Source organism: Apiospora kogelbergensis, assembly GCF_038363985.1.
Source record: "Apiospora kogelbergensis strain CBS 113332 chromosome Unknown utg000001l_segment0_segment0, whole genome shotgun sequence".
NCBI lineage: Eukaryota > Fungi > Ascomycota > Sordariomycetes > Amphisphaeriales > Apiosporaceae > Apiospora > Apiospora kogelbergensis.
In genome coordinates, this window is record NW_027117418.1 from 5,377,633 (window position 1) to 5,404,101 (window position 26,469).

The 26,469-nt window shown below is 53.1% G+C and overlaps 9 protein-coding genes across 9 annotated transcripts; 6 read left to right on the top strand and 3 right to left on the bottom strand.

The window, feature by feature from the left end:
* Positions 1-18: 18 nt before the first annotated feature.
* PG998_001724 (Altered inheritance of mitochondria protein 24) lies at positions 19-1,214 on the top strand (the record flags this gene model as incomplete). Its single annotated transcript, XM_066868542.1, has 2 exons — positions 19-315; positions 450-1,214. The coding sequence occupies 2 exons, from the start codon at positions 19-21 to the stop codon at positions 1,212-1,214; spliced, it is 1,062 nt and encodes a 353-aa protein (XP_066736957.1).
* Positions 1,215-3,771: 2,557 nt separating this feature from the next.
* On the bottom strand, positions 3,772-5,091 carry PG998_001725 (uncharacterized protein; the record flags this gene model as incomplete). The annotated part of the gene is made up of 1 exon (XM_066868543.1): positions 3,772-5,091. One exon carries the CDS (start codon positions 5,089-5,091, stop codon positions 3,772-3,774), a length of 1,320 nt encoding a protein of 439 aa, XP_066736958.1.
* Positions 5,092-5,928: 837 nt separating this feature from the next.
* Positions 5,929-6,910, top strand: PG998_001726 (uncharacterized protein; the record flags this gene model as incomplete). The annotated part of the gene is made up of 5 exons (XM_066868544.1): positions 5,929-6,102; positions 6,284-6,407; positions 6,596-6,623; positions 6,756-6,833; positions 6,883-6,910. The coding sequence occupies 5 exons, from the start codon at positions 5,929-5,931 to the stop codon at positions 6,908-6,910; spliced, it is 432 nt and encodes a 143-aa protein (XP_066736959.1).
* A 952-nt stretch (positions 6,911-7,862) lies between these two features.
* PG998_001727 (uncharacterized protein) lies at positions 7,863-8,474 on the top strand (the record flags this gene model as incomplete). Its single annotated transcript, XM_066868545.1, has 1 exon — positions 7,863-8,474. One exon carries the CDS (start codon positions 7,863-7,865, stop codon positions 8,472-8,474), a length of 612 nt encoding a protein of 203 aa, XP_066736960.1.
* Positions 8,475-9,848: 1,374 nt separating this feature from the next.
* On the top strand, positions 9,849-13,703 carry PG998_001728 (Linear gramicidin synthase subunit D; the record flags this gene model as incomplete). The annotated part of the gene is made up of 1 exon (XM_066868546.1): positions 9,849-13,703. One exon carries the CDS (start codon positions 9,849-9,851, stop codon positions 13,701-13,703), a length of 3,855 nt encoding a protein of 1,284 aa, XP_066736961.1.
* A 950-nt stretch (positions 13,704-14,653) lies between these two features.
* Positions 14,654-15,996, bottom strand: PG998_001729 (uncharacterized protein; the record flags this gene model as incomplete). The annotated part of the gene is made up of 2 exons (XM_066868547.1): positions 14,654-15,729; positions 15,783-15,996. The coding sequence occupies 2 exons, from the start codon at positions 15,994-15,996 to the stop codon at positions 14,654-14,656; spliced, it is 1,290 nt and encodes a 429-aa protein (XP_066736962.1).
* Positions 15,997-16,596: 600 nt separating this feature from the next.
* On the bottom strand, positions 16,597-21,963 carry PG998_001730 (SWR1-DEAH-box protein- putative RNA helicase; the record flags this gene model as incomplete). Its single annotated transcript, XM_066868548.1, has 1 exon — positions 16,597-21,963. One exon carries the CDS (start codon positions 21,961-21,963, stop codon positions 16,597-16,599), a length of 5,367 nt encoding a protein of 1,788 aa, XP_066736963.1.
* A 690-nt stretch (positions 21,964-22,653) lies between these two features.
* On the top strand, positions 22,654-23,377 carry PG998_001731 (nadh:ubiquinone oxidoreductase subunit protein; the record flags this gene model as incomplete). The annotated part of the gene is made up of 4 exons (XM_066868549.1): positions 22,654-22,662; positions 22,718-22,894; positions 22,959-23,189; positions 23,327-23,377. 4 exons carry the CDS (start codon positions 22,654-22,656, stop codon positions 23,375-23,377), a joined length of 468 nt encoding a protein of 155 aa, XP_066736964.1.
* Positions 23,378-24,236: 859 nt separating this feature from the next.
* Positions 24,237-26,419, top strand: PG998_001732 (uncharacterized protein; the record flags this gene model as incomplete). Its single annotated transcript, XM_066868550.1, has 5 exons — positions 24,237-24,527; positions 24,709-24,922; positions 24,987-25,688; positions 25,789-25,968; positions 26,040-26,419. 5 exons carry the CDS (start codon positions 24,237-24,239, stop codon positions 26,417-26,419), a joined length of 1,767 nt encoding a protein of 588 aa, XP_066736965.1.
* Positions 26,420-26,469: the final 50 nt, after the last annotated feature.

The window sequence follows — 26,469 nt, forward strand, 5'->3', positions numbered from 1 at the left end:
ACACTGCCCACTACCGCCATGCGCACTGCCTCTGCTTTGATCAGAAGAGGTCGGGCACGCCAATTGGCCGGTCAGAGCAGCCACATCTGCCGGCAATGTAGGGCAATCCAGATCAGCTCATCGCCCACGACCGACTCGCCGCGTCTTGGCGGCGATGCTTTCGGAACATCACTCGACACCTCTCGAGACGTCGCCGATGCCCGTTTTGAGGTCCTCGGCACACCATACTCTCTTTTGTCCGTTTCTCTAGCTGCGTCGCAGCGACTCTATACAAGACGGGGGACTCTTGTGGCTGTCTCGGGCAAGGCACAAAATGTAGCGCAGCCATTGCAAATCTGTCTATCACCCCTCGGGACTGGCTAACCTGCGATTCTTCTAGGCCCAATCGACACTTTCCCTTCTCTCCCCCTTTAAGCCGGGCCGCGACAGGTGTGCCCTTCCTTTACCAGCGCATTACCTCTACGTCCCCAATAACGGCCCTGATCTCTACGAAATCGCCCACGACGACTTTCACAGTTTTACACCTTGATGGAACGACGGACTGGATGGTTGCGCAGCGGTCAGCGCTGCTGGCATGGACCGGCCACACTCTGACGGTCACGCCGCGCATCCAACACAAGCTCCCGCTGGCAAACTGGGGCTCGTCGGAATTGTCAGGTCGGGGTCTGGCGGCGCTATCTGCGCCGGGTCACACCTACCAGCTCACCTTGGGAGAGGGGGAGGAGTTCGTTGCGCACCCTTCAAACGTGGTGGCTTATACCATCACCCGAAACCCGCCCTTGCCGTTCCGATTCAAGAGTACCGGCATCACCTTCCAGATACCCTCTGTTACCAATTGGCTGGGCAATATCAAATTCTTCCGTACCATGCGACAGACGGACTGGTACCAGCTGATGTCCCGGGTATTCTTCAGTATGCGCACGACGGCGCGGAGAACCATCTGGGGCGATCGGTTGTTCTTGCAATTCAAGGGACCCATGACGATCCTTATGTCAAGCCGAGGCGCCAGAATCAGCGATGTACTTACCAAGGACAATGTGAACGAGATCGCCGACACCCCGGCGGGTTCGCTTCCTGCTGCCGTCGAGCTTGCCACCAAGCCGAAGCCGGATGCCACGGCGCCTATCAAGGCGGAGGAGCCCGCCCTTAAGGTCAAGGTGGCGAGTGTCGGTCAAGATGGGAAGGTCCATTTTGAAGATGCCAAAAACCCCTAAGGGCTTCAGAAAACAAAATAGAGGTGGTCGAAGACCTGTATCAATAGCATCAAAACAAAACGACACGTAATGATAAACACTCACGCTTAAATGGCAACCCGCTTATGTCCCGTACTTAGGTCGAGCACATGCTCCCCTTCTAGTTTGACACGTTGTGCTCCCATGTAAATCCTGCAATACTGTTTCCTGGGGCTACAACACTTGAGGCTCAACGCGTATCGTACAGTGATCCAGGGCTCCCCACAGGTGGGTTGCATCTGTCGGCAGTGTCGGGGACTGACCCGCCTTCCACGTGGTATTATAGAATAGAGGTGCCCTGGTGATTTTAACCCGGCACCTCGCGGAGCCTATATCCGACGTGTTGGAGGCAGCTGCTGCCATGTGAGGATAAGGGTTGGCAATTCTCATGTTGGAGCTTTAGGGTTGGATAGCGAACAGGAGAACTAGTGGTCCTGACAATACATGCGGACATATCTCTCGAAGGTAAGTGTCGGGCGTTCGACATTTTACCTCACTGGTAGTTCTACAAGTACTGGTTCGTACAAAGGCGCCGGTTGGCTGGATCACCGACGAATGTGTCTTTCTTTTCTTTTAAATGACAACTTTAATTACGTATTTGTCATATCATTCCAGAACATCAGTCCTGTCTAGACTCAGTACTTTCCCACCTGCCATGGGCATAGTACTACAGAAACAGAAACCCCAGTATAACTTACATGTAGTTATTGTTATAGCTACATGAACAAAATGTTCCTTTGCTTGGTTATCCTACTGTTACGTTCTTGATTCATGCTACTGTTATTGTATTGATTAACATGGAAACAGTACCGAGCGCACCGTTGGCACATAGCTTGAGTGTTCGCATATAACCATGAGAGAGTGAGACAAAGTCTCAGCCGACTCGACCTATGCAGTATAACGTACCGAACAGATAGTATCATGATTATTAAATAGTCGCACCCAAAATAGCCTAACAGTACAAAGAATATAAACGACGTTTCGCCTGTTAGTTTGTACAGTGCTCTGGTTAAGGTGATATGGACGCAGAGCAATGTGCCTCGAGAAGTATTTTCAGGAACAGCCTGACTTGGGACTACGCGGCAGCTGAAACAGGTCGAACGATTACAGAGACACTCTCAACTCTTTAGCACAGGTAGTTTCAACGCTCACGCGTCTGGGAAACCTAATCTGCCCGACGACAAGATTGCACCACTTCCAATCTAGCCAGAGGGTCGGACTGTCCCATCACCCCAGAAACGGAGGCAACGTGGTAAATAATCGCAAACCTCCGCTTATCAAGAGAATAGAGGTGAGCCGACAGGAATTCCTCATCATGATCACACACAAGTAATAATGTCTTTCATCCTCTTTCGCGATACAGAATGTGCCCGTCCTTCGGCCAACCAACCAACATACCTGCCACTAGGTAATAATAGCTCCTGTGCCGTTTCTACTCTTCGCATGCTCAGTCCTTGGGGAGTACAATTTTCTAACTAGAATCAGGAATATGCCTTGATGTGCCGCCGGGGACAGGCTCAATCCAGGTGGGCACACTGCCCGGGTGTCCTAATAGTGGACTGCCCACCCTTTTAATATCATCAGAATTTGGGTGTGCCTTCCCTACCGAGACGACATCAAGCAGCGGCACCGAAACCGGCAGCAGCACCGGTAGCAGCAGTAGCAGTAGCACCGGCAGCAGCAGTGGTAGTAGTGGGGATGGTGGCACTCACGGCGGCACTGGGGCCGCATCTGGGGGCCGGAACAGCACGAGCGGGAGTGGAAGCAGCAAGGAAAGTGGACATGACGGCGAGAATGCTGGCCCGTCATGGCTAGCCCCTCCGCCCACTTTCACTCAGGAGTCCTATGCCCCTGTTGTGCATGCTGCTACTGCTGCGCAGGGTTTCGCCGGGGTGAATACGTCAGGGGTCTGCACCCAGTTCAGGGGCCAGAGAATCGCCAGCGTACAGTTCGCTTGCCCTGAGTTTGCACGCCAGCCAGGCCCAACTGCAACGTCAGTGTCCAGTAGTGGTGAAGGCCTGCGGATACAAGGGTCCGTTTGGTGGCACGGGGCGATGTGGTGGACGTTGATTTGTGTATATGCTGTATCTGAGCTACTCGGGGGAGGATAACGCTTTTACCCTGTCACATGGTTGCCCTAATGAGGTAATATATATAACTGCGAGACGATAGACCTACTTGGCTGCTACTTTTCATTTACAGCAAATAGATACCCAAGCCCTGAATACTTTTACCGGAGGCGTCTAATGTTTTTGGAAATCTATAGTGACGTCAAACCGTTCAACCCACCATCGAGTTATGCCAATAGCGAAGCGAGTATCATGGAGAAACCATTGGCCCCCTATTCTATTTCATCGCATGCGTGTCAACATCCCACAACTTCTTAAACCCAACTTCGAGTCTGGATGTGGAGGTCTCAAGGAAGTGGGCATTATAAATTCGTCACAGGTCACGAAAAACAAGGTTCAACGTTGTGCTGATCAAGTCCTTGGACCTTTTTTGTGCCCAGTGAAGCCTACGACGATGCCCTTCATCTGTCCTACTCAGATACCAGGCTGTCATAGTGGCGCAAAAACCCATGTATAGCCTCTACAAATCTGTCAAGTTCTGTAGCAGTCACTTCCAATGACAGCGCAATGAAACCACGTCGGGCGAGGTAGAAGCCTTGGCTTAGCATATATAGGTGCAAAGTGTCGAGTAGGAAGGTGTTGTGGCCATCAAGATCTCGAATGCTGTGGATCCTTTCAGAAGGCGTTGCAGTGAAATGAATGGCCATGATAGAGCCGCAACCTGTGACCCTCATAATCGTGCCTTTAGCGACAGCCTTGAGCTTGCTTTGTAATTCATCACCACGGGCATGCAGGGCTCGTGCCACGCCAGGGGAGAACACCTTTTCTAGCCCTGCTGAACCGGCAGCCATGGTGAGAACGTTGTTGTTGAATGTGCCGGCGTGGGGGACGGAAGCCCCTTTTCTTGTAATGCTAGTCGTCCGAGGATCGTATATTGACATTATTTCTGCCTTCCCGCCAAATGCCCCAAAGGACATGCCTCCACCGATGTATTTGCCCAGGGTGGTGACGTCAGGGGTGATGCCAAGCTCGGACTGAATACCGCCACCCGAGTACAACCGCGAAGTCATAACTTCATCGAAAATGAGGACAGCTCCTATCTCGGTTGCCTTTGCTCTGAGATGAGTGAGGAAGTCAGGGGCTCCAGGAATGCAACCCGCTGATCCAATCATGGGCTCGACAATAATAGCAGCTATGTCCTTTCCATCTGTCGATATCAATTCATCGACAGAGTCCGTGTCGTTGTACTGCGCCATCAAGTACTCGTGGGGAACGTTGACGGGATGCGGGCCGGATTTGAACAAGAAGCCTCCGCCATGGTACCCTCCTTCGAACACCATAATCTTTGGCCTGTTCGTGTAGATTTTAGCGGCGGCCAGGGCCATCAAGCTCGCCTCAGTGCCCGAGTTGGTGAAGCGCACAAGCTCTATGCTCGAGAAGCGGTCCCGAATCAGCTGGGCGAGACGTGCCTCATCGGTGTGATGGCTTCCAAAACTAAGGCCGCGCTTCAAAGCGGCCTGGATCGCCTCCACGATCACCACATTGGAATGCCCATACAATCCTGCCGTGTACTCCCCTAACAGATCGACGTATTTGTGCCCGTCGACATCCCATAGGTGGCAGTCCTCTGCTCTCTCGGTATAAAGGGGGAACGGCTCGTAGAACAGGACTGTGCGCGTATTGCCGCCAGGGAGGCTTTTGGTCGCGGCCTCGTATGCGGCTTTGCTTTTGGGATTGTTCGCAGCATACTCACTAGCCAACGCATTGTACGCTTCTTGGATCTGCTGCATAGTCGTTGTATGAATCTTGACTTGTTTGTGACTGACATGGGCCGATCTAGTGTTGACATCAATCGTACTAAGTATCTAGGGACAGTTTGGGGTCGTCGACCTATCTCCGCTTCTTGCCCTTAGTGAGACGAGTGGAGATGGTGTTCATAGCCGATTCACTATCCAATCACAACCACATAGACTATCGAGAAGCATCAAGCAAAAGCCGAGTCCGATATCGCATTCGGTACAACCGGTCCGGCTGTACACAAAACGGGTGGTCAGACAGCCACCCCGAAAGTTCGGGCCGGATGACTGGCTTCTGTGCCATATCTATCTACGGCCGAAACGTATATTTAAGGTGCTGACATTATACACCACCAGGCGCGGATTCGTTAGCCATATCTCGCAATGAGGACTGGGGAGGGCAAACTCCGGCTCAGATGGCCTCCCGTCTCACAAAGGGTGAATGCGTTGTTCTCCCAGAGAAATGGACTGCTCCCGCTGGCAAGTTCAATTACTGGTCGGGCATGGTGGCAGACGAGATGGCCCTCAGAACCCCTATGTATGCCACACAGCTCGGGAAGGAGCAGCCTAGGTGCAAACCGAAAACAGCCCACACAAACGGCAAGAAGGGCACCAGGCACCAAGTTTCTGCAGGCAACCGACCTTTAGTCCCAGGTTGAAATACCAGATCAACTCTCCCATCTGATCTACTTTCATCTCGTTGTCCAAGCTCGGCTTCTTGGCCAACTAAAACCCACACGCCGCGCCACCTGAATACTTCGCCCAAGACACCACCAAGCAAGACAACAAGCGTCTCTCATTGGCCTCAAGACTGGCTTGACCTGAGCCAAAATGTCTGGCGGAAGCAAGCTCACCAACAAGCAGGCGCATGCACTCTCCATGATGCAAGCCAATCCATTGGGCTGGCTTCGCCATGGCCCTATGGAAGTGAGAGACCTGGCGCTCATCAATGCCCACGCCGTTCCATTTGTCAAATATGGCAGCCAGAGCTTCGTTCGGAAGCTGGTACGTATAAGAGCATATCATGCTGCGGTTCTGCGGTTCTGCGGTTCTTCGGTTCCAAAACTGACACAACTGCTATAGTACTACAGAAAGACTCAGGACTTGTCGTTCTACAACGTAAAGTTGGCCAATTTTACCGCTGACCTGGCACCATTACCAATCCGCCTGTCTAACTTCAATCTAGTTAGACTGGACCGTCGAGAATAATGAGAACTGCATGGAGATTGTTGCCAAAATGGGTGGCACCGTCGTCGGTTTCGATTCTCGCTTGGCTACTGGTGCTGTCAATGACTTGACCTACACTTTGGGTAAGTACTTCGCTTGTTGCTCTGCAAATAGGATTGTATCTCGGATAAAGATCTATCTCTACTTCTATCAAGATGAGGGAAGGGTTAATATACCCTTTCCTAGAACAAAGCTAGAATCCTGCTGCCTTAGACAATATCGATGGCCACAAACCGGTCTACATGTAGTGGCCAACAAACATGATGCGCAGTCAATGTCAACATCACTGCCACACCCAAGTAAGGGTTCGGTTTTGGCTTTTTGTCAACCAGAGCAGAAAATGTGCGCATGTTTCGTGGCCCCCCTGCCACCTGCCCAGATCATCCTTGGGATGCCATGATCTTGAGAGATTGTACTGCCAACACCGATAGAATGATTGCCAATGAGGAGATCTCGTCACGAAAGTGGGACATTCTTGCCATGAAGATGAGCGAGGACTACGATGGCAAGTATTGTCATGGCATCGCTTGCAGTTCTCGGCTAACAAAATGCAAATAGCTCCTTGGCTGGTCACAGCGGTCCGTGACTCTGGCCTGGCAAGCGACGTACCTAGTGGTGGCTTGCCCGACTGCTGCTGTGCCCATGGTCTTCACCCCAGTACTTGCAACGACCATTGAAGCGTGACATGATGAGTGTTGGGGACAAGGGGTGTGTTAGAAGGTGCAGGATTGAGATGGCCTGCGGATTGTGCTGTTCTCTTCTACTACACGATGGTTCGCGAAGATGTGGACCAAATACTCATTACAATTAAGTGGAAATCTGTGCGCCCTGGTCAAAGTGCCCATGCGATATATTCTGCAGGCAGTTGATTGAATGTCACTCCAGCTCAAGTGATTCGCTAGAACGTCTACAGTGGCTCGATACAAATGTGCCAAGCCAGCTAATTGATGTATAATCTGACTGATATTTGATCTTCGATTCGATCCGATAATAGGAAGCATGTCTGGCGATGAGATGAGGCCTTCTCTGTAAGTGGGGTGGCCGTAAATCTCCCCCAACTACCGTCCGCTTGGAGATCCGGCGGATTCTATTTGCTCACAGCAGCTTCGTCCATATTAAAGCTCAAAGGCAGACGGCCGCTCGAGAAAGGCAGGAACTAGAACCAATAGTAGTTTTCTGGCAGTCTACAGAAATTCGAAATTATCAACTTCCTTCATGGAGATGCATGCTGCCAAGCTGGGCCACTTAGCGTAGGTACACCTTTGACATGCGTAGGGCGCGACAGGGCGTTTATGGAGTTGTTATTGTATAGAGATACATCGTTCCCGGCTTGGTTTATAAGTTAGCCATTTGCGATGTAGCCTTTCTATTTTCTCTGCATTGCGACCGTGATTAACGCTATAGTGCATTACCTCAAGAAATTGATCATTCCAGCATCTCATTTGCTGTTCTTGGAACTGCTTCTCAAGCGACTTTAACAGGAAGCAGCAATCCCGCCATTTCATCTCCACTAACCCATTCAATTCCCATCGATCGCCATGACAGTAACCTTAGACAAGGTCGCAGACATAAGTCAATCCACAACGACCCTGGTACAATCGAATACGACAGAGAAGCCGCAGCACGACATTCTAGTAGAGATAGCGTCAACCAGGGACGTAGACGCCATGGCTGATGTGGGCACGCGGTCCTTCAACGCCATGGTTGGTGAATCTGTGCCTCAAGGTGAGCTCGAGGCCTTCATGGCAGCAGAGTACTCGGCCGCCGCCATGGCTGCAGAGCTCCAATGCCCCGAGAAGATTACCCTTGTCGCTCGAACACAAGACCAAAACTCCGTCGTCGGTATAGTGCAGCTCGTGCGCGGGGAGACAGACGCCTGTCTGCAAGGAGATGCAGCGGAGAAGTGCTGTTTGCAAAAGCTCTATGTCGACCCTTCTGTACAAGGAAAGGGCGTTGGCACTAAACTCATCGACGCCCTCGAAGGAAAAGCCCGCGCTGAGGGATTGAAGGAGATATGGTTAACTGTGTGGGAAGACAATTCCAAGGCACAGAAGCTGTATGAACGCCTCGGATACCGGAAGGCAGGCGAGACAGGATTCTGGGTGGGGACATGCCACCAGACGGATTGGGTATATCAGAAAACCCTCTGAGAGTGATGGTAGGTTCCCCAACGGAACGCTGCTTTTATTCGGGGTTGATAGATATTACATTCGACGATGACACCTGCAGGCTTGGTCGATATGTATGTAGTGATACTTGTACATACATATGAAGAGATAAGACCACTCGCTCGCTCACTCACTCAAATGTCCACCGGCGTGGGGCAATTGGTTGGAGGAGGGGGAGGGGGGGTAGTAAGTGGTAGGAGGGGTTAAGAAGATCCGGATCTGCCCACCAGTCGATAGTACAAACTAACAAACAACACGGTTGGAACCAATGACATACTTCCGAAGCCAGCCTCTTATGCTACGGAATTCTTGCAGTTTCCTGATCTTTACGTACATTAACTACTCGCGTCTTCCAATCACAACACCGTGAAGCGTCCCCCCCCGCCGTCTGATGACACAAGGATGAAGGGATGGGCATCATCTAGATTCCGATGCAGGCACACTCAGTCCTATCTTTCACTGCCTTACGGGCCATGCCAAGGGGTTAGCTGACGTTTGCGGCACCCACTAATGGGGCCCAAACCCGCTCCGGCCGTCGGCGGATCCAGCTGTTGGGCAACGGACACTCCTAGCAGCTAGTTGATCGTGGGCTTTCGCTTAGACAGGGCAGGCGGCAGGTTGCACGAATGAATGGAGCTGCCATGGAGCTGCCATGGATCTACCAGCTGCCCTAGCCCACACAGCATGGGACACTGGACACTTTGAAATGTCTCGCCCTCGGGGAAGGTGGTAGGTGGTACAAGTTTCCCCAGATTGTGCAGTCAACGTCACCAGGTTAGACAGGACAAGGACATCTTCAAGTGCGTGAGTGCTGCCTCCTTCTTTACACACGACACTTGTTGACTGCCCAGATCCGAGTCGTACAAAACTCTGATGGCTGACGTCAAATTTCCAGCACTAGGAATTATCTGACGCACCGTCAGTTTGCCATCTACCCTGCGTTGTGCGTCGTGCCTGGGAAGTTGAGCCTCCAGCTGGTGGAGAGGTCGATTGCCCAAGCCGTACTAGCGGCAAGCAAAGAATCTCGAAGAATCTCCAGCACATGGCCACACGGTGTGGTGACTGATGTCTTCTTCTGTTGTTAGATATCCAATCCCGGAGAAACATCTATCGACTCGATCTCTCATCCGCTGTTGTTAGCCCTACCTAGTATACTTGTACTGCCTTACGATTTGTCAAGGCCTTTGGGGGTCACCACAACTTGAGCAAGCCACGTGGGATATCGTGGGATTCTGGTACGGCGAACAAACACAACCAACTGCCCCATGCAACAAGAGAGTTAAACCCTTCTCTTAACCTTCCTGTTCCCCATCCCAGAACCTTCTTTTCTTCCTCATTCTGTCTTCAGACGGCATCATGCCCATCCTCGATATCACCAAAGACCTGTCGGCGCTGTTTCGCCAACAGGCAGCCGCGACCCCTGATGCCCTCGCACTGGAGGATGAGTCCACAAAATGGACTTATGCCGAGCTGGAGCGTGAGACGAGTCTTCTAGCTGACCGTCTACGCCATCTTGGAGTCGGCCGCGATGATCTTGTTGGTGTGCTCCTTGGCCGCAGCGCCGACTATATCATCGCTTGCCTTGCTGCCTTGCGTGCTGGAGGCGCCTTCCTTGTTTTGGAACTCGCATACCCTCCTGGACTCCTGGCCGACGTCATCGACGACGCCAATCCTTCTGTCGTGGTTACTCATCGAGCCTATGCTGGCTCTATCAAGCCCGAGATTCCTCTCATTCTCCTTGACGAGGCGAAGGCGCATACAAATGGCACTTCAGAGACCGACGGACACACGAATGAGCTTCCCCCGCTGCCTGCTGAGGATGACCTCGATCGACTTTCTTTCGTGTGTTACACTTCAGGTACTACGGGCCGTCCCAAGGGTATCGCCAATCCCCATAGAGCTTCGGTCTTATCTTATGACCAGCGATTTCACTTGAGTGATCTACAGCCTGGAGACCGCGTGGCGTGCAACGTGTTCTTTATTTGGGAAATTTTGCGCCCGCTTCTTAGAGGTGCCACAGTTGTTGCTGTCCCTGACGAGACCAGCTACGACCCGGAGGCGCTTGTTGACTTGCTCGCCTCTCAAAAGATCACCGAGACCCTCATGACACCAACACTTTTGGCCACAGTCTTATCGAGGCATTCCAAACTTGGCGAACGACTACCGGATTTACGCAGGCTCTGGCTGAATGGTGAGGTCGTTACCGCCGACCTCGCCAAGAGAGCTCTGAATGCCCTACCGAGTACTCGGTTGCTCAATTGCTACAGCGCAAGTGAGACTCATGAAATCGCATGTGGCGATATCAAGGAAATGCTCACTGACGAGGCAACAATCTGCCCAGTGGGCCCTCCTATGGACCCCGACCATACGTACATTCTCGACGATAACTTCAACAAGATTGAGGATGGCTCTAGTGGCGAGCTCTTCCTTGGTGGTAATCTACTAGCTCGCGAATATCTTAATCTGCCCGAAACGACGGCTAAATCATTCCTTGCTGACACCTTCGACAAAACGCCTGGTGCGCGTATGTACAGGACCGGTGATCTGGCGAGAATGCTTCCCTCTGGTCTTATGGAGATCACCGGACGTGTTGGGGCCATGATCAAGGTCCGCGGCTACAGCGTGCAGCCAGGCGCTGTCGAAAGTATCATCATGAGACAGCTGGCTGTTAGGCACTGTGCAGTTATCTCATACGGTGAAGGCTTACGCCGTCAGCTCGTGGCCTACTTCGTCCGAGACAAGGAGGAACCAGGAGATCGCGTCATCCCTGTGGTGGAAGAGTCTGGCTACAGCCCGGTAGCTCGTAAGACCCTGTCAGCATATCTGGCGCACTACATGATTCCAGCGCTGTGGGTCGAGCTTAGCGAGCTGCCTACGCACGAGGTCTCAGGCAAAGTCGACCTGAAGAGGCTACCTGGTCCTACGGGCACCAGGTCGCCCAACGGAAACGGCCAACAGACAGAGAAAGATAGAGAGATCAAGGTGGAGGCCATCACTAAGGCTTGGGCTACTTCCCTGAACCTTCCGATGAACGTTATCACGCAGGAGCATGACTTCTTTGACCTTGGAGGTCACTCTCTAGCCCTTGCTGATCTAGCCCGCCGGCTTACTGTCAACTTTGGATTCCCAGTGCCATTGGCACGTTTAGCTGGGAACCCAACTCTTGAAGGCCATCTGGAAGTCGTGCGTGACGCGCGTGACGGTCACACTGCGAAAGTACAGGCTGATCTTCCAGCCGTATTGCGAGCAGACTCCGCACTACCTGATGACATCAAACCCACGAGCACCTCAATGTGCCCGCTGAAGGATGCTAAGACTATCCTTCTAACGGGTGTCACCGGCTACCTCGGTGCCTTCCTGTTAACAGAGCTGCTGAAGTCGACCTCGGCGCGTATCCTTTGTCTGGTGCGTTTTACCCAGCCGGCAGAATCCACTTCTCGTTCTGCCGGAATGGCGCGAATTCGCAAGAACCTTCTAGACTTGGGGATATGGGAACCGTCCATTCTGGATCGGATCGACGTCGTGCCTGGCAACCTTGGAAGAAAGCGGCTAGGTCTATCGGAGGAGGAATTTGAGGGTTTGACTTCACACCTCGATGTTATTGTCCATTCTGGCGCTACGGTTAATCTTGTCTATCCTTATGCTGCCATGCGTGGCGCTAACGTGGGTGGCACGAAGGAGATACTTCGTCTGGCTGGCCGAAGTGGCGCAACTGTGCACTATATCTCTACCAACGGCGTCTTGCCTCCATCATCCGAAGGCTGGACTGAGGACACAATCATTGACGCAGACTCTGTGCCTGAGAGGCTCGTTGATGGTTATGGCCAGACAAAATGGGTAGCCGAACAGTTAGTTCTTGAAGCAGGCCGGCGTGGATTGCCTGTCAGAATCTACAGACCGGGCACCATCAGTGGCCACAGTGTCTTGGGTTCGACAAACACCTATGACTTGCTCACTGCTTTGTTCGTCGAGTCGATTCATGTTGGCTACGCACCTGAGATCCCTGGCTGGCTGGCAGAGATGACACCTGTCGACTTCGTCACACAGGCAGTCGTGACGCTGGCCAACCATGTCGATACAGATCAGCGAATTTTCCATATTGGAGACCCGAAGCCCGTGACAGCCACTGCACTCCTTGGCGATCTTAGTAGCCTTGGATATCCTACTGATCTGCTTGGGTGGGACGAATGGCTTGCACTCTGGAATGAAAAGAGAGGTGCATCTGGCACAAGCGGCGACGACTCGTTTACAGCGGGGATTCTACGTCGCGGTATGCCGAGCGTCGACTTCTTGGAGGCCGTTACTGTTCTGAACGACGCAAAGACCCAAAAGGTCCTTGACATTTATGGCCTCCAGAGACCCAAGATTGACTGCGCACTCCTCGGGACTTATTGCCGGGACTGGTATGCTCGCGGTTGGCTATCTCATGCGCCTAGCAAGAGCGACGGATTGGTCCAAGCAAAGCCCAAGGGCCCTCTTGCTGACCGCGTTGCTGTCGTGACCGGTGCTAGTTCGGGCATCGGCGCCGCAGTTGCAACCGCTCTGGTTGGAGCGGGTGCACACGTCGCTATCGCAGCACGACGCACCGAGGCATTGGAGACCTTGAAATCCAAACTCACTGCTTCAGGCGGTAAAGTCCTCGTTCATAAGACTGATGTGACAGACAAGTCACAGGTCGAGTCGCTTATGCGTACCGCTGCGGAGAGTTTAGGCCCAATTGATATTCTCGTAAGCTGCGCTGGCGTCATGTACTTCACGATGATGAAGAACGTTCAGACCGATGAATGGGACCGCACAGTTGATGTCAACTGCAAGGGCCTTCTTCACTGTCTGTCTTCCACTGTGCCGGATATGCTATCAAGGGGCAAAGGCCACATCGTTGCAATCTCGTCAGACGCAGGCCGAAAGGTCTTCCCTGGCCTCGGTGTCTATTCTGCTAGCAAGTTCTTCGTGGAGGCAACACTCCAAAGTCTTCGGGTAGAGACTGCCGGAACCGGTCTACGAGTCACTAGTATCCAGCCTGGTAACGTCGCGACCGACCTCTTGGGCATGTCAACTGACGCGGAAGCGCTGAAGCAATTCGGTGAGCCCTCTGGCGCCAAGGTTCTCGAACCTGAAAATGTGGCCAACTCGATCGTGTTCGCGTTGACGCAGCCGGAGCATGTTTCTGTCAACGAAGTTCTGATCGAGCCGCGGGATGAGCCGATCTAAAGGGTTGAATTGAAACATTTGGGGACGCATTCGCATGCTAACAAGGCGCCTGGGGGATACTCGATGGCGAACAAACACAATCCGCATGGAGCAGACGATCGGATCATTTTTGATTATATCACTTACGGAATTACGGAACAATGGCCGTAATGGGTCCCAAGTATGCCGAGAGAGATGCAGCGCACAGGAAATTGTTTACACGAACGACCGGTACTCGACTAGTGTCTTCCATAGCATTCGTTCCTTGTTTGTGTCTTTTTTGTTTTGGCTTGAGCTGGTACAATAGTTGGCTCTTCTTACCATAGATATCGAAGTGGTCCGGATGTATTGGAGACTACGCAGCAGCGGCAAGCAGCATGGTGATTATTGGTTCGCCTGTTTCATGTGTCGTTGGTACTAACCTTGAGTGTCGTCTGCTCGTGTCCCGTATACCTCCCTGATCATACGGCAATGAACAATATATATATATACAACCCTAGGATTCGCCAAGGTAGGTCTGTGTGGTCTAAAGAGGAGGGAGGCAGGGGAGAACTGCAAAACCCCGCGGCCGTCGTCAGCTCTGTTCCAGCGCAACTGCCTGACATGATCTTGCCTAGTTGTAATGCCCTGGAAGGTGCTTGTTCTGACATCGGTAGCATGTAGGAGACAAGTAGTAATGAGGAGTAGAGATCATTTTTCTTCATCTTGTGTTCTTAATGCCTATGTTGAAAGCTCACACCTTCTCATGAACCTAGTGTCGGATCTCGTCGCGCTAGGAACCGTCATGTCGGTCCTTGCTTCTGGGTGCTGGGGTTGCAGGGTGGTAATTACGACGGCTACGAGAGATTTGCTTTCAATCCCAAGCCTGTATAAACAAGGGCGCTACTCTTGGTATATGGGTAGTCGATATTCTTCGCCGTAGTTTCCGCCAGTCATGACTAGGCGTTCGCATTAACAACGCATTTCACTCCTTAACCCTCCCAGACAAATTCCTGTTTAACCTCGCTCTCCCTCTTTAAGCTGCGGAGCGCAAAGCCGTAGTCGCCGGCGTTGGGCGTGCGCAGCAGCGTGTGGATGTGGAAACGCTTCGGCTCCTGGTTAGTGAGGAATACGCCGGAGTGGTGGTCGAACTCGACGACGACGACGGGGCTCTGGATACGGAAGTAGAAGGGGTCCTCGGCGCCGTAGCCGCCAACCCACGAGAAGTACGTCTCTTTGTACCAGGCGCGGCAGTCTTCGAGCTTGAGCTGCCGCGCGCGGGCCGGCAAGTACAGGAGATATTGCTCCAGGATCCGGGATACGGTCTCCTGCTGGTCCGCGGGTAGCGAGGCGACGACGATCCCCTCGTAGGGGACGATGCGGTTGTCACGGTACGCACCGAGCAGGTGACGCTGGTCGTCATGGTTCCAGCGGCCCTTGGGCATCTTGTCGTCCTTCATGTGTTCGAAGATGCGGGCTTCGGTCTGCTGCTCCGGCGTGAGGCTCTGCATGAGCACCAGGCCGAGCCGATCCTCCTCGTGCAGGATGCGTGTGCCCCTGTAGGGCCCGTCGTCGATGAGGTTAGGCTCGGCGCCGGTGAACCAGGGGCTCACGACGATCTGGGTCCCGCGCAGGAACACTGACAAGCACAGATGGTGGCCGTAGAAGCTGAAGCCCCAGGGCTGTTGGGCATCGGGCCCGCCGAAGACGCAGAAGTTGTAGGAGAACTCGTTCATGACGGCGGGAGCGCCCACGAGAGTACCCAGGAAGTGGTTGACGCGCATGGCAGCCACGGCCTTGGCGTAGCCCTCCGGGCTCAATGCGGCTTGGAGGACGGACAGGACGTCGCTTCGTAGGCCGGACGACAGCTGATCCAGACGCACGCCCTTGTCCGACAGCAGGAACTCCGGGTTCGACCACGTGCGCCACTGCGGCGAGTCGATGTGGAACAGCGTCTTCTCCCTCTGGGCGTCTGTCAACTGCCCCAGCACCCTGTTCGTGGCGTTGACGATTTCTTCGATGGGCACACCTTCGTCGCGGGGCTGGAACAGCCCAGGACGGACGTTGCCTGGCTCGCATTGTCAAACACCACCGTAGCTAAGGAGAGGGCATTGGGCGTACCGTCATTAGTCACGCCGCGGAATGGCTCCTTGAGCAGCTGCAGCCAGTGTTGATACAGAGCATACAGCCACGGGGGGCGCTGGTGGTCCACGAGTTCGGCGGCGTGAGTGCGAGCATCGCATTCGGCTATGCGGGTTAAGCGCGGAGCTGCAAGGTCTGGGAGGTATTCCCGGAAAGATTGCGATTCTGCAACGAGCCTTTGTTCAGATGCCATGGCGGCGGTGAAGATGCCGTGGTGTCGCTGTTGTCGGGTCAATAGAAATAACGAAAGGGGTGGGTGAGACACTGCCGGCCCCGAGACGGTGGTTCGATCACGATGGATGGCGGCTGTCTCCTTCGGCATGGCGGGGTCGTCGAGGCCGGCTCAATCTCTCTTTCTGCCATTTCCCCGCAATCGGGTACATACAGCGCAGGTGGCCAACTCAAGCCAGCAGGGGCCGAGCATCCGGTCGTGAGTAGAAAGTCGCTTGAGCTTCTTCATTGTCATTAATGGTGCTATGTACAGTATAGTTTTTTCATTTCGTTATGCGCCCATAGGCGGTAAAGGCAATGCCGAACACCCCCGAACACCCCCGAACACCTGTTTCCCAAATGCTGTTTAGTCTAGGGTTCGGACCCCCTGGCCTTTTCTTTTTCTCTCTCCCGCTCGAAGAAAGCCCCCTCCTTCTGCTGCCCCTCAAAGAACGCTCGCCCTGCTATGAAAGGCAAGCATCGTCACCCCGGTTGCTATGTCAGGTCAGTAGTCCAGAAAGAAAACACGCTCTCGTCAATCCCGTATAATACACAGTTATCGTAGTACCTCAGCCCGCTGCTCTTAGCGTTTTCTCGTGTCTTTCCCCTTTTTGGTCTTCCCCTTTTTCTTGTCCTTCGGCAGCTCCAGAGGTGTGCCTTCTAGCATTCGTCCCATTGTCCCAAGCATGAAGTCATCGATATTCCGCATCTGCTCTCCGAACGCGTTGAGCTCTACCTCAACCGCGTCGGCAGATTGCTCGTATAGCCCAAGGTTGGACCGACCGATACCTGGAGCAGTCGACACGTCCCTGGTAGTTGGCGTGCCTTGTCGCGTGCTTGAGTTGCCCGAAGCGCTTGTAGTAGGAGCTTTGTCGTCAAAGTCAGCCTCGTCTTCTTGGATTTCCTTCTCTGCTTCGTGAGCAGCTGCGACATCTTCACGGTCTTCGGCTTGTTCAAGGACCCGGCCAACAGCGCGTTCGCCTCCAGATTCAGCGCCTCCCAGTACGCGGTCCATGGCGTCTCCAACGACGTCCTCTACAGCATTGTCCACTACATCTTTCATGACATCTTGAACCGTCATCTTATTGAAATAGTCGGTAGTAAATCCTCCTTCCTGGATAACCACATCATCCAACATTTGCTTCTGCGAGGCCTTGCGCAGGATGTTGGCTTCAATGGTGTGTTCGGAAATCAAACGATAGATGTGCACGTCGCGAGTTTGACCAATGCGATGGCATCGATCCTGGCACTGCTTATCCATGGCTGGGTTCCAATCTTGGTCGTAGAATATAACGGTGTCAGCACCAGTCAAGTTGATGCCCAGTCCTCCCGATCGAGTAGACAGGATAAAAGCAAGAATGCGGTTGTCGTTATTGAAGCGATCAGTCAAAATCTGGCGTTGCTCGACCTTGGTGGCGCCGTCCAGACGAAGGTATTTGTGGCCGTGAATATTAAGAAATTGCTCCAGGATATCCAGCACTTTCGTCATTTGTGTGAAAATCAGAGCCCGATGCCCACCGGACTGGAGTTTGCGCAGAAGACGGTCTAGTGCTTGCAATTTGCCGCAGTCGTATTGTAATAACCGCTTGTCGGGGAACTGGATGCTTAACCGCATGCGAGCCTCGTGCCATGGATCGATCGGCGACTCCTTGGGCATGAAAGGGGCGTATCGCACAGGAGCCGCGAGTCGAAGGTTCTCCTCGTCGAACACGTGGACACCTTTGGACCCCAAAACAAATTGATCAGCATCTCGGGTGATGACGGCGGGTGTGATGCAAGCAAATCTGGAAATGGTTTTCTTCATGCTTGCTGCACGCTGATCAATGTCCAACACCATGGAGCGTAGGATGGGCGACTCTTCCTCAAACCAGCTCATGATCTTGGCCGGCACTTTGGGGCGTGATTTGTGTGGCCGCTTATCGGTGCCAATCGTTAAGAAGTCCCGCAGGCTTTTGCCATAGATTGGCCTCTGTTGCCGGCGAAGAGCATTAATATAGACGCAGTGTTGCAATTCTTCGAACCTACCCCATCGAGCTGCACTCTCCAGATAAACAATGTTGGACTCGACAGCAGAAGGGTCAAGATTCGAATAAGCAGACTGAGCTCGTGTCTTTTGCGCCTCCCTAAGATCCATAAGCGAGCGGTGAGAGCTTAACTGAGAACCCCGGTCACAGACAGCACCGGACAGATCCTCGTAGGTGGTCGGCAGCAGGTTGAGAAAGCTCAGACTCACGAGGCTCATTGGCTTTTCGGCTAAGAGCTTGTCCTTCACCAGGCGATTTGTAAACTCATAGTCGCCGGCCACAGACCCTCGCTGACGGAAGGAAGTCATGATCGGTCGTTCCACAAACAGATCAGGGTGGTTGCAGACTTTCCGAAGTTGCATGAGGCAATTGATGACGGATATGTAGTTGCCTGATGCCAGCGCATCTCGTGTATCAGTCCGAGCAAGAAACCCATCGTAGAGCTCACGCTGTCTTCGCGACAGCCGACAGAACTCGACATGTTCATACTTTGCAGGCATCTGCTTTTCGACGTCGGCCTTCAGACGACGAAGCAGGTATGGTCGAAGGACCTTGTGAAGCTTGGCAATAATGGCTCGAGCTTCATCATCCATCTGCTCCCTCCCACTCTCCAGAATCTGAGACTCTGGCTTATGAAACCAGTCTTGGAACTCAGCAAGATCGGCAAACCCACCGACTCCATTTTCCGAGGGCATCAAGAAGAATAGCAAGGACCAAAGTTCCGTCAGGTTGTTTTGCAAAGGGGTTCCGGTCAGTAAAAGACGAGCTTGCGTGTTGAATGTCAGCAAAGTTTGCCATCGTTTGGACTTGAAGTTTTTTATGTTATGAGCTTCGTCAAGAATCATGTAGTGCCATCTTCGACGTTTGAAGACCTGCTGGTCCTGGAGGACAATCTGGTAGGATGTAATGCAGACATTCCACATGTCATCTGTCTTCCAGCCCTGGCGCTTCCTCTTCCGCTCCTCTATACTGCCGTAGTATGAGAGAACCTTGAAGCCGGGGCACCATTTCTTGAATTCCATTTCCCAGTTGAGCATTACACTTGTTGGAACAATGACCAAGTGAGGACCCCAAACTTCGTGATGGCAGGCCAAGTGTGCCAGCAACGCAATTGTCTGGATCGTCTTGCCGAGACCCATTTCATCAGCCAGGATGCCGTTTGTCTTATTGCGATAAAGACCAGCTAGCCAGTCCAGACCGTAATGTTGATACTCACGCAGCGTCCCTCGAAGCAAGAAAGGTAGTTCCGTCTTGGGTGTGCGGCCTGCCGGTGATGTCGACCTACTGAGTCCGGATTTGACCACTGAGGAAACCGTATCGGCATCTGTGACCTTCGTCTCGGATGTCCTGGGTGACTGGCTAGGATCCCGGCTCCCGACGTTGGTTACGGCATCGGTGCCGGGGCTGACATTCGTAACGACAGGAGCCGGGAGGGCTTCGACGCTGGGGATGATTGACGGCTCTTCACTTGCTTCAATCATAGTCATATCAACATCACTCTCCAATTGTCCGTGCTTGACTGCATCAGCGATCCCATTGCCGACAGTTTGGGCACTGAGAGGGCCTGGAACTGTAGCCATAGCATTTGGCACATTGGCTTGATATGGATTAAGAGGAGGGTCGACCTCCATCGAGTGTAGCTGTGGTGTCTCAACTTCCGATTGTTGCTGAGAAGTCGGCTGGATGTTCTTTTGTTCGACTGTCGCATCGTCATGGCTTGGCGGCAGTGCCAGAGATGTGTCGTCCAATACCTCGCCGAAGGGCTCAGTTGCATTGGTTTGTTCGCCGACCTCGCTGTTATCTGGCGGCGATGCATTACCCATTTCGACATCAATAGCGGATGGATCCGAGTGCTCTCCATCGGTGTCCGTTTTTAATTGCTTCAACTCAGACTTGCCGAAAAGTAGCCCGAGAAGGCCTGAAGGCTCTTCCTCGTCTTCTTCGTCCTCCGACCCATCATCAACATCGCTTTCTAGGTTGTCATCGCTTGAGCCCATATCGTCGTCCATGTCGACAGACTCATCGCTTGTGTCGTCCTCATCGACGGCTTCAGCGCGCGTCTCATCATCAACAAGGTCATCGTGTGCGCCCATCTCATCACGTGGTAAATCAGGGACATTGGCATACTTTGCTCTTAGCTGCTCTTGAGTCAACTCAGCATCTGATAGATCCGATTTGGCGTCGTCCTCATCGTCGGATGAAGTCATGTTGTCTTCATCTCTGTCGAGAGCCTCACGAGGATCAAGTCCATCATCCGATTGCAAGTCGCTGCCAAGACCAGCGGCTACTGTATCGTCTTCGTCTTCGAACTCTTCCTCCTCCACTTCATCATCTGTAACATCGTCCTCCGCTTCGTCATCCTCCTCAGAAACGACCTCAGAATCGAAATGAGCACGGCGAGCTTGAAGCTTGAGTTCTGACATATTGACTGCTTCGTTCAGAGCCGCCTTCACGCGTTTTTGTTCGGCAGCCTCCCACTCGTCTAAGCGCCTGCGGTTGATCTCGGCGCGCACATTTTCCCATGTACCAGAGACCACTTTTACCACAGTCCTATACCGCGCCATCCAGGCCCCCCGTGCCTCGGCTTCGATCTGTTCGGCCGTTTTGGGTTGTCTCCGGAGCCATTCATCTCGACAAGCATCCGCTAGTTTCCGCGCCGTTGTCCTATGCCTGTGGTGTTCGATGAGCATGAGCCTTCGAAAATTGATCGTAGCCTTGAGCATGTGATCCATATGTGCCCATTGTCGAGGTGGCTCCTCAACCGCTTCCGGAACAAATGCAGCGCATGTGTCTTCATCGAGCAGCCCACCAGGCTTGGCCTCCTCCTCCACGCGCGCAAGTAACTTGGCATCTCTAACGGCCTGCTCGTCGGTGTAAGACGGTCCGTCGTCGCCCAAGTCCTGCCACCCACCTTCTTGGACATCTATGGCTGGCGCCTTACGCAAAAAATCGGCGAAATCCTCACCGACTTTGGGTCGAGCTACAGTTTGACCTGGTAGCACATTGACTTGAGCGGGGTGGACGATGGGTATAAAGGCGGACTTGACGCGTAACCGAATCTTAGTCGGGCGTGCGTTCGAGCTGTCTTCATCGTCGTAAAGGGGCGCTTCTAGGCTGTCGCGTCGGTTGCGAGAGCTACGCCGCGTCCTGGCCGAGGTACGTCTGGATGTGGTCTGAGACGGCGGCGACGGGGATAATCTCCTACGGCTCGTGGCTTTTGGCACAGATCGGGAGCCGTTCGTTATGGGCTTCTTCGGGACACCTTTGTTAGCAGAAAGCGGTGTTTTAGAGGCTGCCGCTCTGCTTCCGGAGGAGTATCTAAGGACCCCATTCACATGGCCATTCGCTCTAGGTGTGTTTGCTTGCTTGGCCTTGGCTGGTGGCGTGGCCTTGTGATCCTGTAAAGCACCCCTAGTAAGTCGTGATTTGGCTGCCTGTGGCGGCGGCGGCAGCGGCGGGCCCGGAGGTCCTATGTTGACGCGGCCAGATCTGCGTTTGCCATTGTCAATGATTGTCGTCGGGCCCTCAGCCTCGAACTTCTTCCAGGGCGGCGACACGGGGTTGGGTTTGCGCTGCTGAGAATCCGGGGGAGGTGTCGATACTCTACGACGCTTTGCTGGTCTTTCATCTTCCTTAGTCTCCGTATTCGTTGTGCGGTTCAGAGCGTTCGGTGTGGCCTGCGATAATGATGTCTCGGCGAAAGGGTTTTCTTCGAATTCATCGTCCGATTTGATAGGAGTCAAGTCGGAATCACTGCTATCGCCGGGAGGATTTCGAGCCCCGAGGGGTATGTTGGACGTGTCAATATGCAGTTTCTCGCCCGTTCCTGCACTAGGCTCGGTGTCGTGGTGGTTGGTATTCGAAGTTGCATCGAGGTCGTGTGCAGGAGCAGGCGCATTTGCAGCAGTTGGAGAAGCATCGGCCATGACGCGGTGGTGCCCAGGGTCTTGGGGGGACAAGAGGGTCTCGCACTCGACGAATGTGGCATTTGGCGAGTCGAAAAATAGGTCTACGAGTAGAGAATAGCCGAGAGATTATCACTGCAAAGTCTGGACATGCTCAAGGAACCGTGCCGGTGGTCACGATGGAAAATGTGTTGAAAATGCTACTCTCCAGCTAACAGTTTTGATGAGTGACCCCCGTTGCTCTAGAAATTTTGCGCTTGCTGCCTTGTCGCGCGGTTTAGAAGAGCAAAGAAAATGCAGCAAAGTGACCAAACACGTCTTGGGTGCTTTGGAGCTAACATCATCGCTTGTACCACTACAGTGACACACTACGCTGAGCTCTCTCTGGGTAGTGGGTAGTGGGTAGTGGGCTGCTGGGCTGCTGGGCTGCTGGGCTCCAGTTAGTGGAGTGGCAGTCAGTGTGTGGCTGCAAACCGAATTGATTGAGATTGGGGGCCAAGATGGGTGGTCCACTAAAAGCTATGCTGGGGGAGACAGTCAGCAAGCAGCCTGACCAAAGTACCTAAGACAGATACATAGATGGGCGGATGGATGCCTCAGGCCACAAGGAGAGCTCGCAACCAAAGCTTGAACCACACTCGATTGAATGACCTCAACCTGTAGACAGCATAAACAACCCCATCGCAACTTGGCAGGCATTGAGGCTCGAAAATGGCCACGGTATGTTCCAATTGCACCCTGCAGCTGTCTCTTCTACTCACCTTAGGTCGCATAGATGCTCCCTCGTCGAATTGCGCAGGCTCCGGCCCTGCGATCTGCTGCCCAGGCCTCCCGACGACTACCCGTTATCCAACGACGATGCTTCCTCCCCAACTCGATAAACGACAAGTCCATCATCGAGGATAAATATCCCAATCCGCCGCAGCTGACTGACGCCGAGGACCCGAACATGGTCAGTGATGCAGTCCATTGTGCGCTCCATCGCTTGTCGGCGGGACACTAACTGAAGTGGGCAGAACGGTGGCTACATCAACCCTCCTCGGATCAAGAGACAATTCCGCGACCCTCACGGCGACTGGTGGGACAAGCAGGAGCGACGAAACTTTGGCGAGCCCGTGCATGAGGATCACGATATGCTGGGCATGTTCAGCCCTTACGAATACACTTGGGTCTCGCCAGCAAAGGGTGCTGCCCAGATCGGTGCCTTCGTCGCTGTCTTCTTGGGTGTCTGCTATACGATTGCACAAGTATATCCTGATAAGCAATCATACCCTCGGGAGTATGAGGGGAGGGTTGGAGCGCGAGCTGGGTGGCAAGGGCGCCGTCAGGGTAAGGGCGACAACAAACTAATCATTGGGTTCTTAAAGCTAACTGTAGGACATAGGCGAGAGCTCCAGGCGACCCTGAGCCCTACCAGATTGCTGAGGAGGCCTGAATTGTACATATTGTCGAGTTTGGTGCAACGGAACTAGACAGGAAACCCTCAACATTAGGCTGGTAAGCCGTCTAAGTAGATGGGGCTTTGCTCAGGGGAACATTACAGCAATTAATGACCTGAGTCACATGTGATCTACTATACTTCCACAGTCGGTCCTTTCCCTATGTGAAATCTAGAAGTTCGTACTTATCATGGTGGCCTCCAGTAGGCATCATGAACCAATCAGGCAGGAGGCTGCGAGAGGAGACCTTGTACTCGCGCTTGGCATCGTTCTTCGTTTTGTCAAAGCAGGAGGCGCGATTCTAGATTTCCCCCTATGCCCATGCCCATGGCCATGCGCGCTTACATATTCTTGTAACGAACATCAACCTGACTGAACCATGGACACCTAGAAGTCTCGATGGCAGTAGTGGGCCGGCTTTTTCATTTTTGGCCTAAAAACTGCATGACTGCTGGAAGCTAAGTGCGTAAAGACTTGTACGGTACCAACAGTGCAGTCACGACCTCCTCGTCAACTCGCTTGGGGCGGACTTATGATGAGCGGCGGAGCCTAGAAGATGCGTGGCTGCCATCAAGGACCGCCTTGCATCTTTCATGGGACAGATGGACTTTGGCCACTGGACTTGGGCGAGAGCTTCGATCGAACATGTATCATACCGCATTGCACATCAGCCTGGACTACTCCCTCCTTTCTCAATATATTGGCCTGCCAGAGCCCGATGTGCGATATTAGGACTCATTGAGGACGTTCCATCCAAGCCTTTTGGGTTATACGCCCTCGTTTGTCATCCTCCTTACATATCATTCTGCTTGCTTCTCATTGCATGACGATACACACTTTGGCCCACCCGTCACGATGCGTTACGAGGATTGGGATCTCCTTATCTTTCCACAGGACTCCAAGATCCCTCTGCAGGAATTCAAAACCCAATGCCATGTCGTACATAATCCAGAATTCGCATTCACTTCCGGATCTTATGGCTTGCCCACCCTAACCTGCTTCGTGCCTGGTCTCACTGGTGGCACTCCTTTTAACATATCCCTCCACAATTGGCGAAAACCCGAGATCAGCCAATACACGAAGAGCTACAGCCAGCATTTGGAACTTGTCAAATGGGAGGCTCGTGTGATCATCGACGGCCGGCTTGTAGCGTAAGTTTGCCACGCTTGCTATGGTTCATGCCGATAGCCACGGCATTTCTAACTAACCATTGTGCTTTCATTAGATCCTCTTCTTTCTCTCAAGATACAAAATGGCCCCAGCTATTGAGTCGGAGCTTCGGTAGGGCCATTGCCCCATGTCATGCTGCTGCGATACTGACACACAGACTGGTCCAGAGTTCACCAAGAATGGAGAGCTCCTGCCTCTCAAGTTTCCTCACTTCAAGGAGGAGCTCCTCCAGCAGAACTACTGGAACCCTTCCGATGAACTTGGGCGCATCAAGATTATCCTCAGTGAAGGGTTTCCACGCGACTCTCTGACAGTCCCAGTTGAGCGTGTGAAGAACCTTGTTACGTTCTCCTTTCAACACGCCCCCATGGGTAAGTTGTTGTCATGCCGACATCGGGTTACCCAGGAATTTATACTAATCCATCATCTCAACAGATATCCTCGAGTCCTCGGGTATTGCCTGGCCGAATCCACGTATGTGGTACCGCAGCCCTGCCCAAAACCAATCGATGCCCGTCCCAACACAAGCCCACAAGGATGGTTCGGAGGCCCATATACATTCTCCACGCCGTGGCAGTGAACAAGGTATATGCAAGACGACATCTTTGAGCCACGACACTGGCATAGCCGGGTGGACAGCTGCGCAGACAAGCAGCTTTTTTGGAAACATGCCTCACACACAATCATTGTTACAGCGCGGGTCCAAGGGAGGAATCAACAACAGTATCAATTCCATGGATGCCTTCTATCACCCCTATTCAGAGTCCACATCACGGCATAGCGATTGGGCCTTCCCAAGCTTTGGCCCGATGGGCCTGTCTCCAAGCACTCAACAGTCTAAGCTGTGGTCCCAACAGGCCGTAGAGCAGAAGGCGTTCAGAAATGCTCGAAAGTTTACGAGCTCAGACGAGAGCATGCCTGACTATATAAGCAACCCAGGCAATACTTCCCAACATGTCGCAGAGCTGCAGCCGACAGGATCTCACATCCATAACTCGAACAGCAACATCGTCAATGGGGACCTCGAGAATGGCTTTCGTCATCCAAAGGCGCCAAGCAATACACCGAATTCACTACCTGGGCCGATCTTGGTCGAAGATCTGATCGCCGGGGCATCAAGCAAGTGTACACCCGGAGGTATGTTGCCTACCACTCCCGGATAACGATATATGAAAGCAACGGCACACTTCGTGGGGCGTGCGTGTGGCTTTAACTGATAACTAACAGATAATTACAGGTACCCTACCTACCAATGACCTACTCGCCAAATTGACAAATACGAATCGCTTCCCGTCAGAACTGGCGACATCTCTGACACAGTCCTTATTGAGCCAGCCCTCTCCACTTCCGGCCCAAGCTGGTACCATGATGACGGCGCCAGCTGCTGAGATCAAGTCTCGGAAAGAAGCTCGGCTGGGTGCTCACGGCGCAACGTACAGCCCCCCCCATCTCTTCTTGATCATATGAACATGCGTAAGATATCTCAAGCTGCTTTTGGAGGCCAGCCAGGCAGCTTTGCCCAGAATCAGGACTTTGAGGACGGCGAGAACAGCAGCCGCGAGGCAAGCTCCGGTGTATCACCTCAGCCAAGTACACGTACTTTCTCGGGGGTCTTCAGTCATCGTTCCGGCTCGGGTGGTGACTACGCCAAGAAGCTGAACAATACCAATAGTTTCGTCCAAGCTGATCGTGATGCCAGCACGCCGGTTGGTATGGGCGACATTGGTGATATTGATCTGTCAGGCGGCCGCAAGGGGACCAAGCGGACCATACAACAGACGACCCCGACCGGACCCAAAGCTGACCAAAACGAGCCTCGCAGCACACCTCGTATTAGAGTTGGGTTTGGAGAAGCAATGGCAAGCTGAAACTCGCGATGCGCCATCCATGCTGGAATGGCTTGGAAGAACCCACAAGT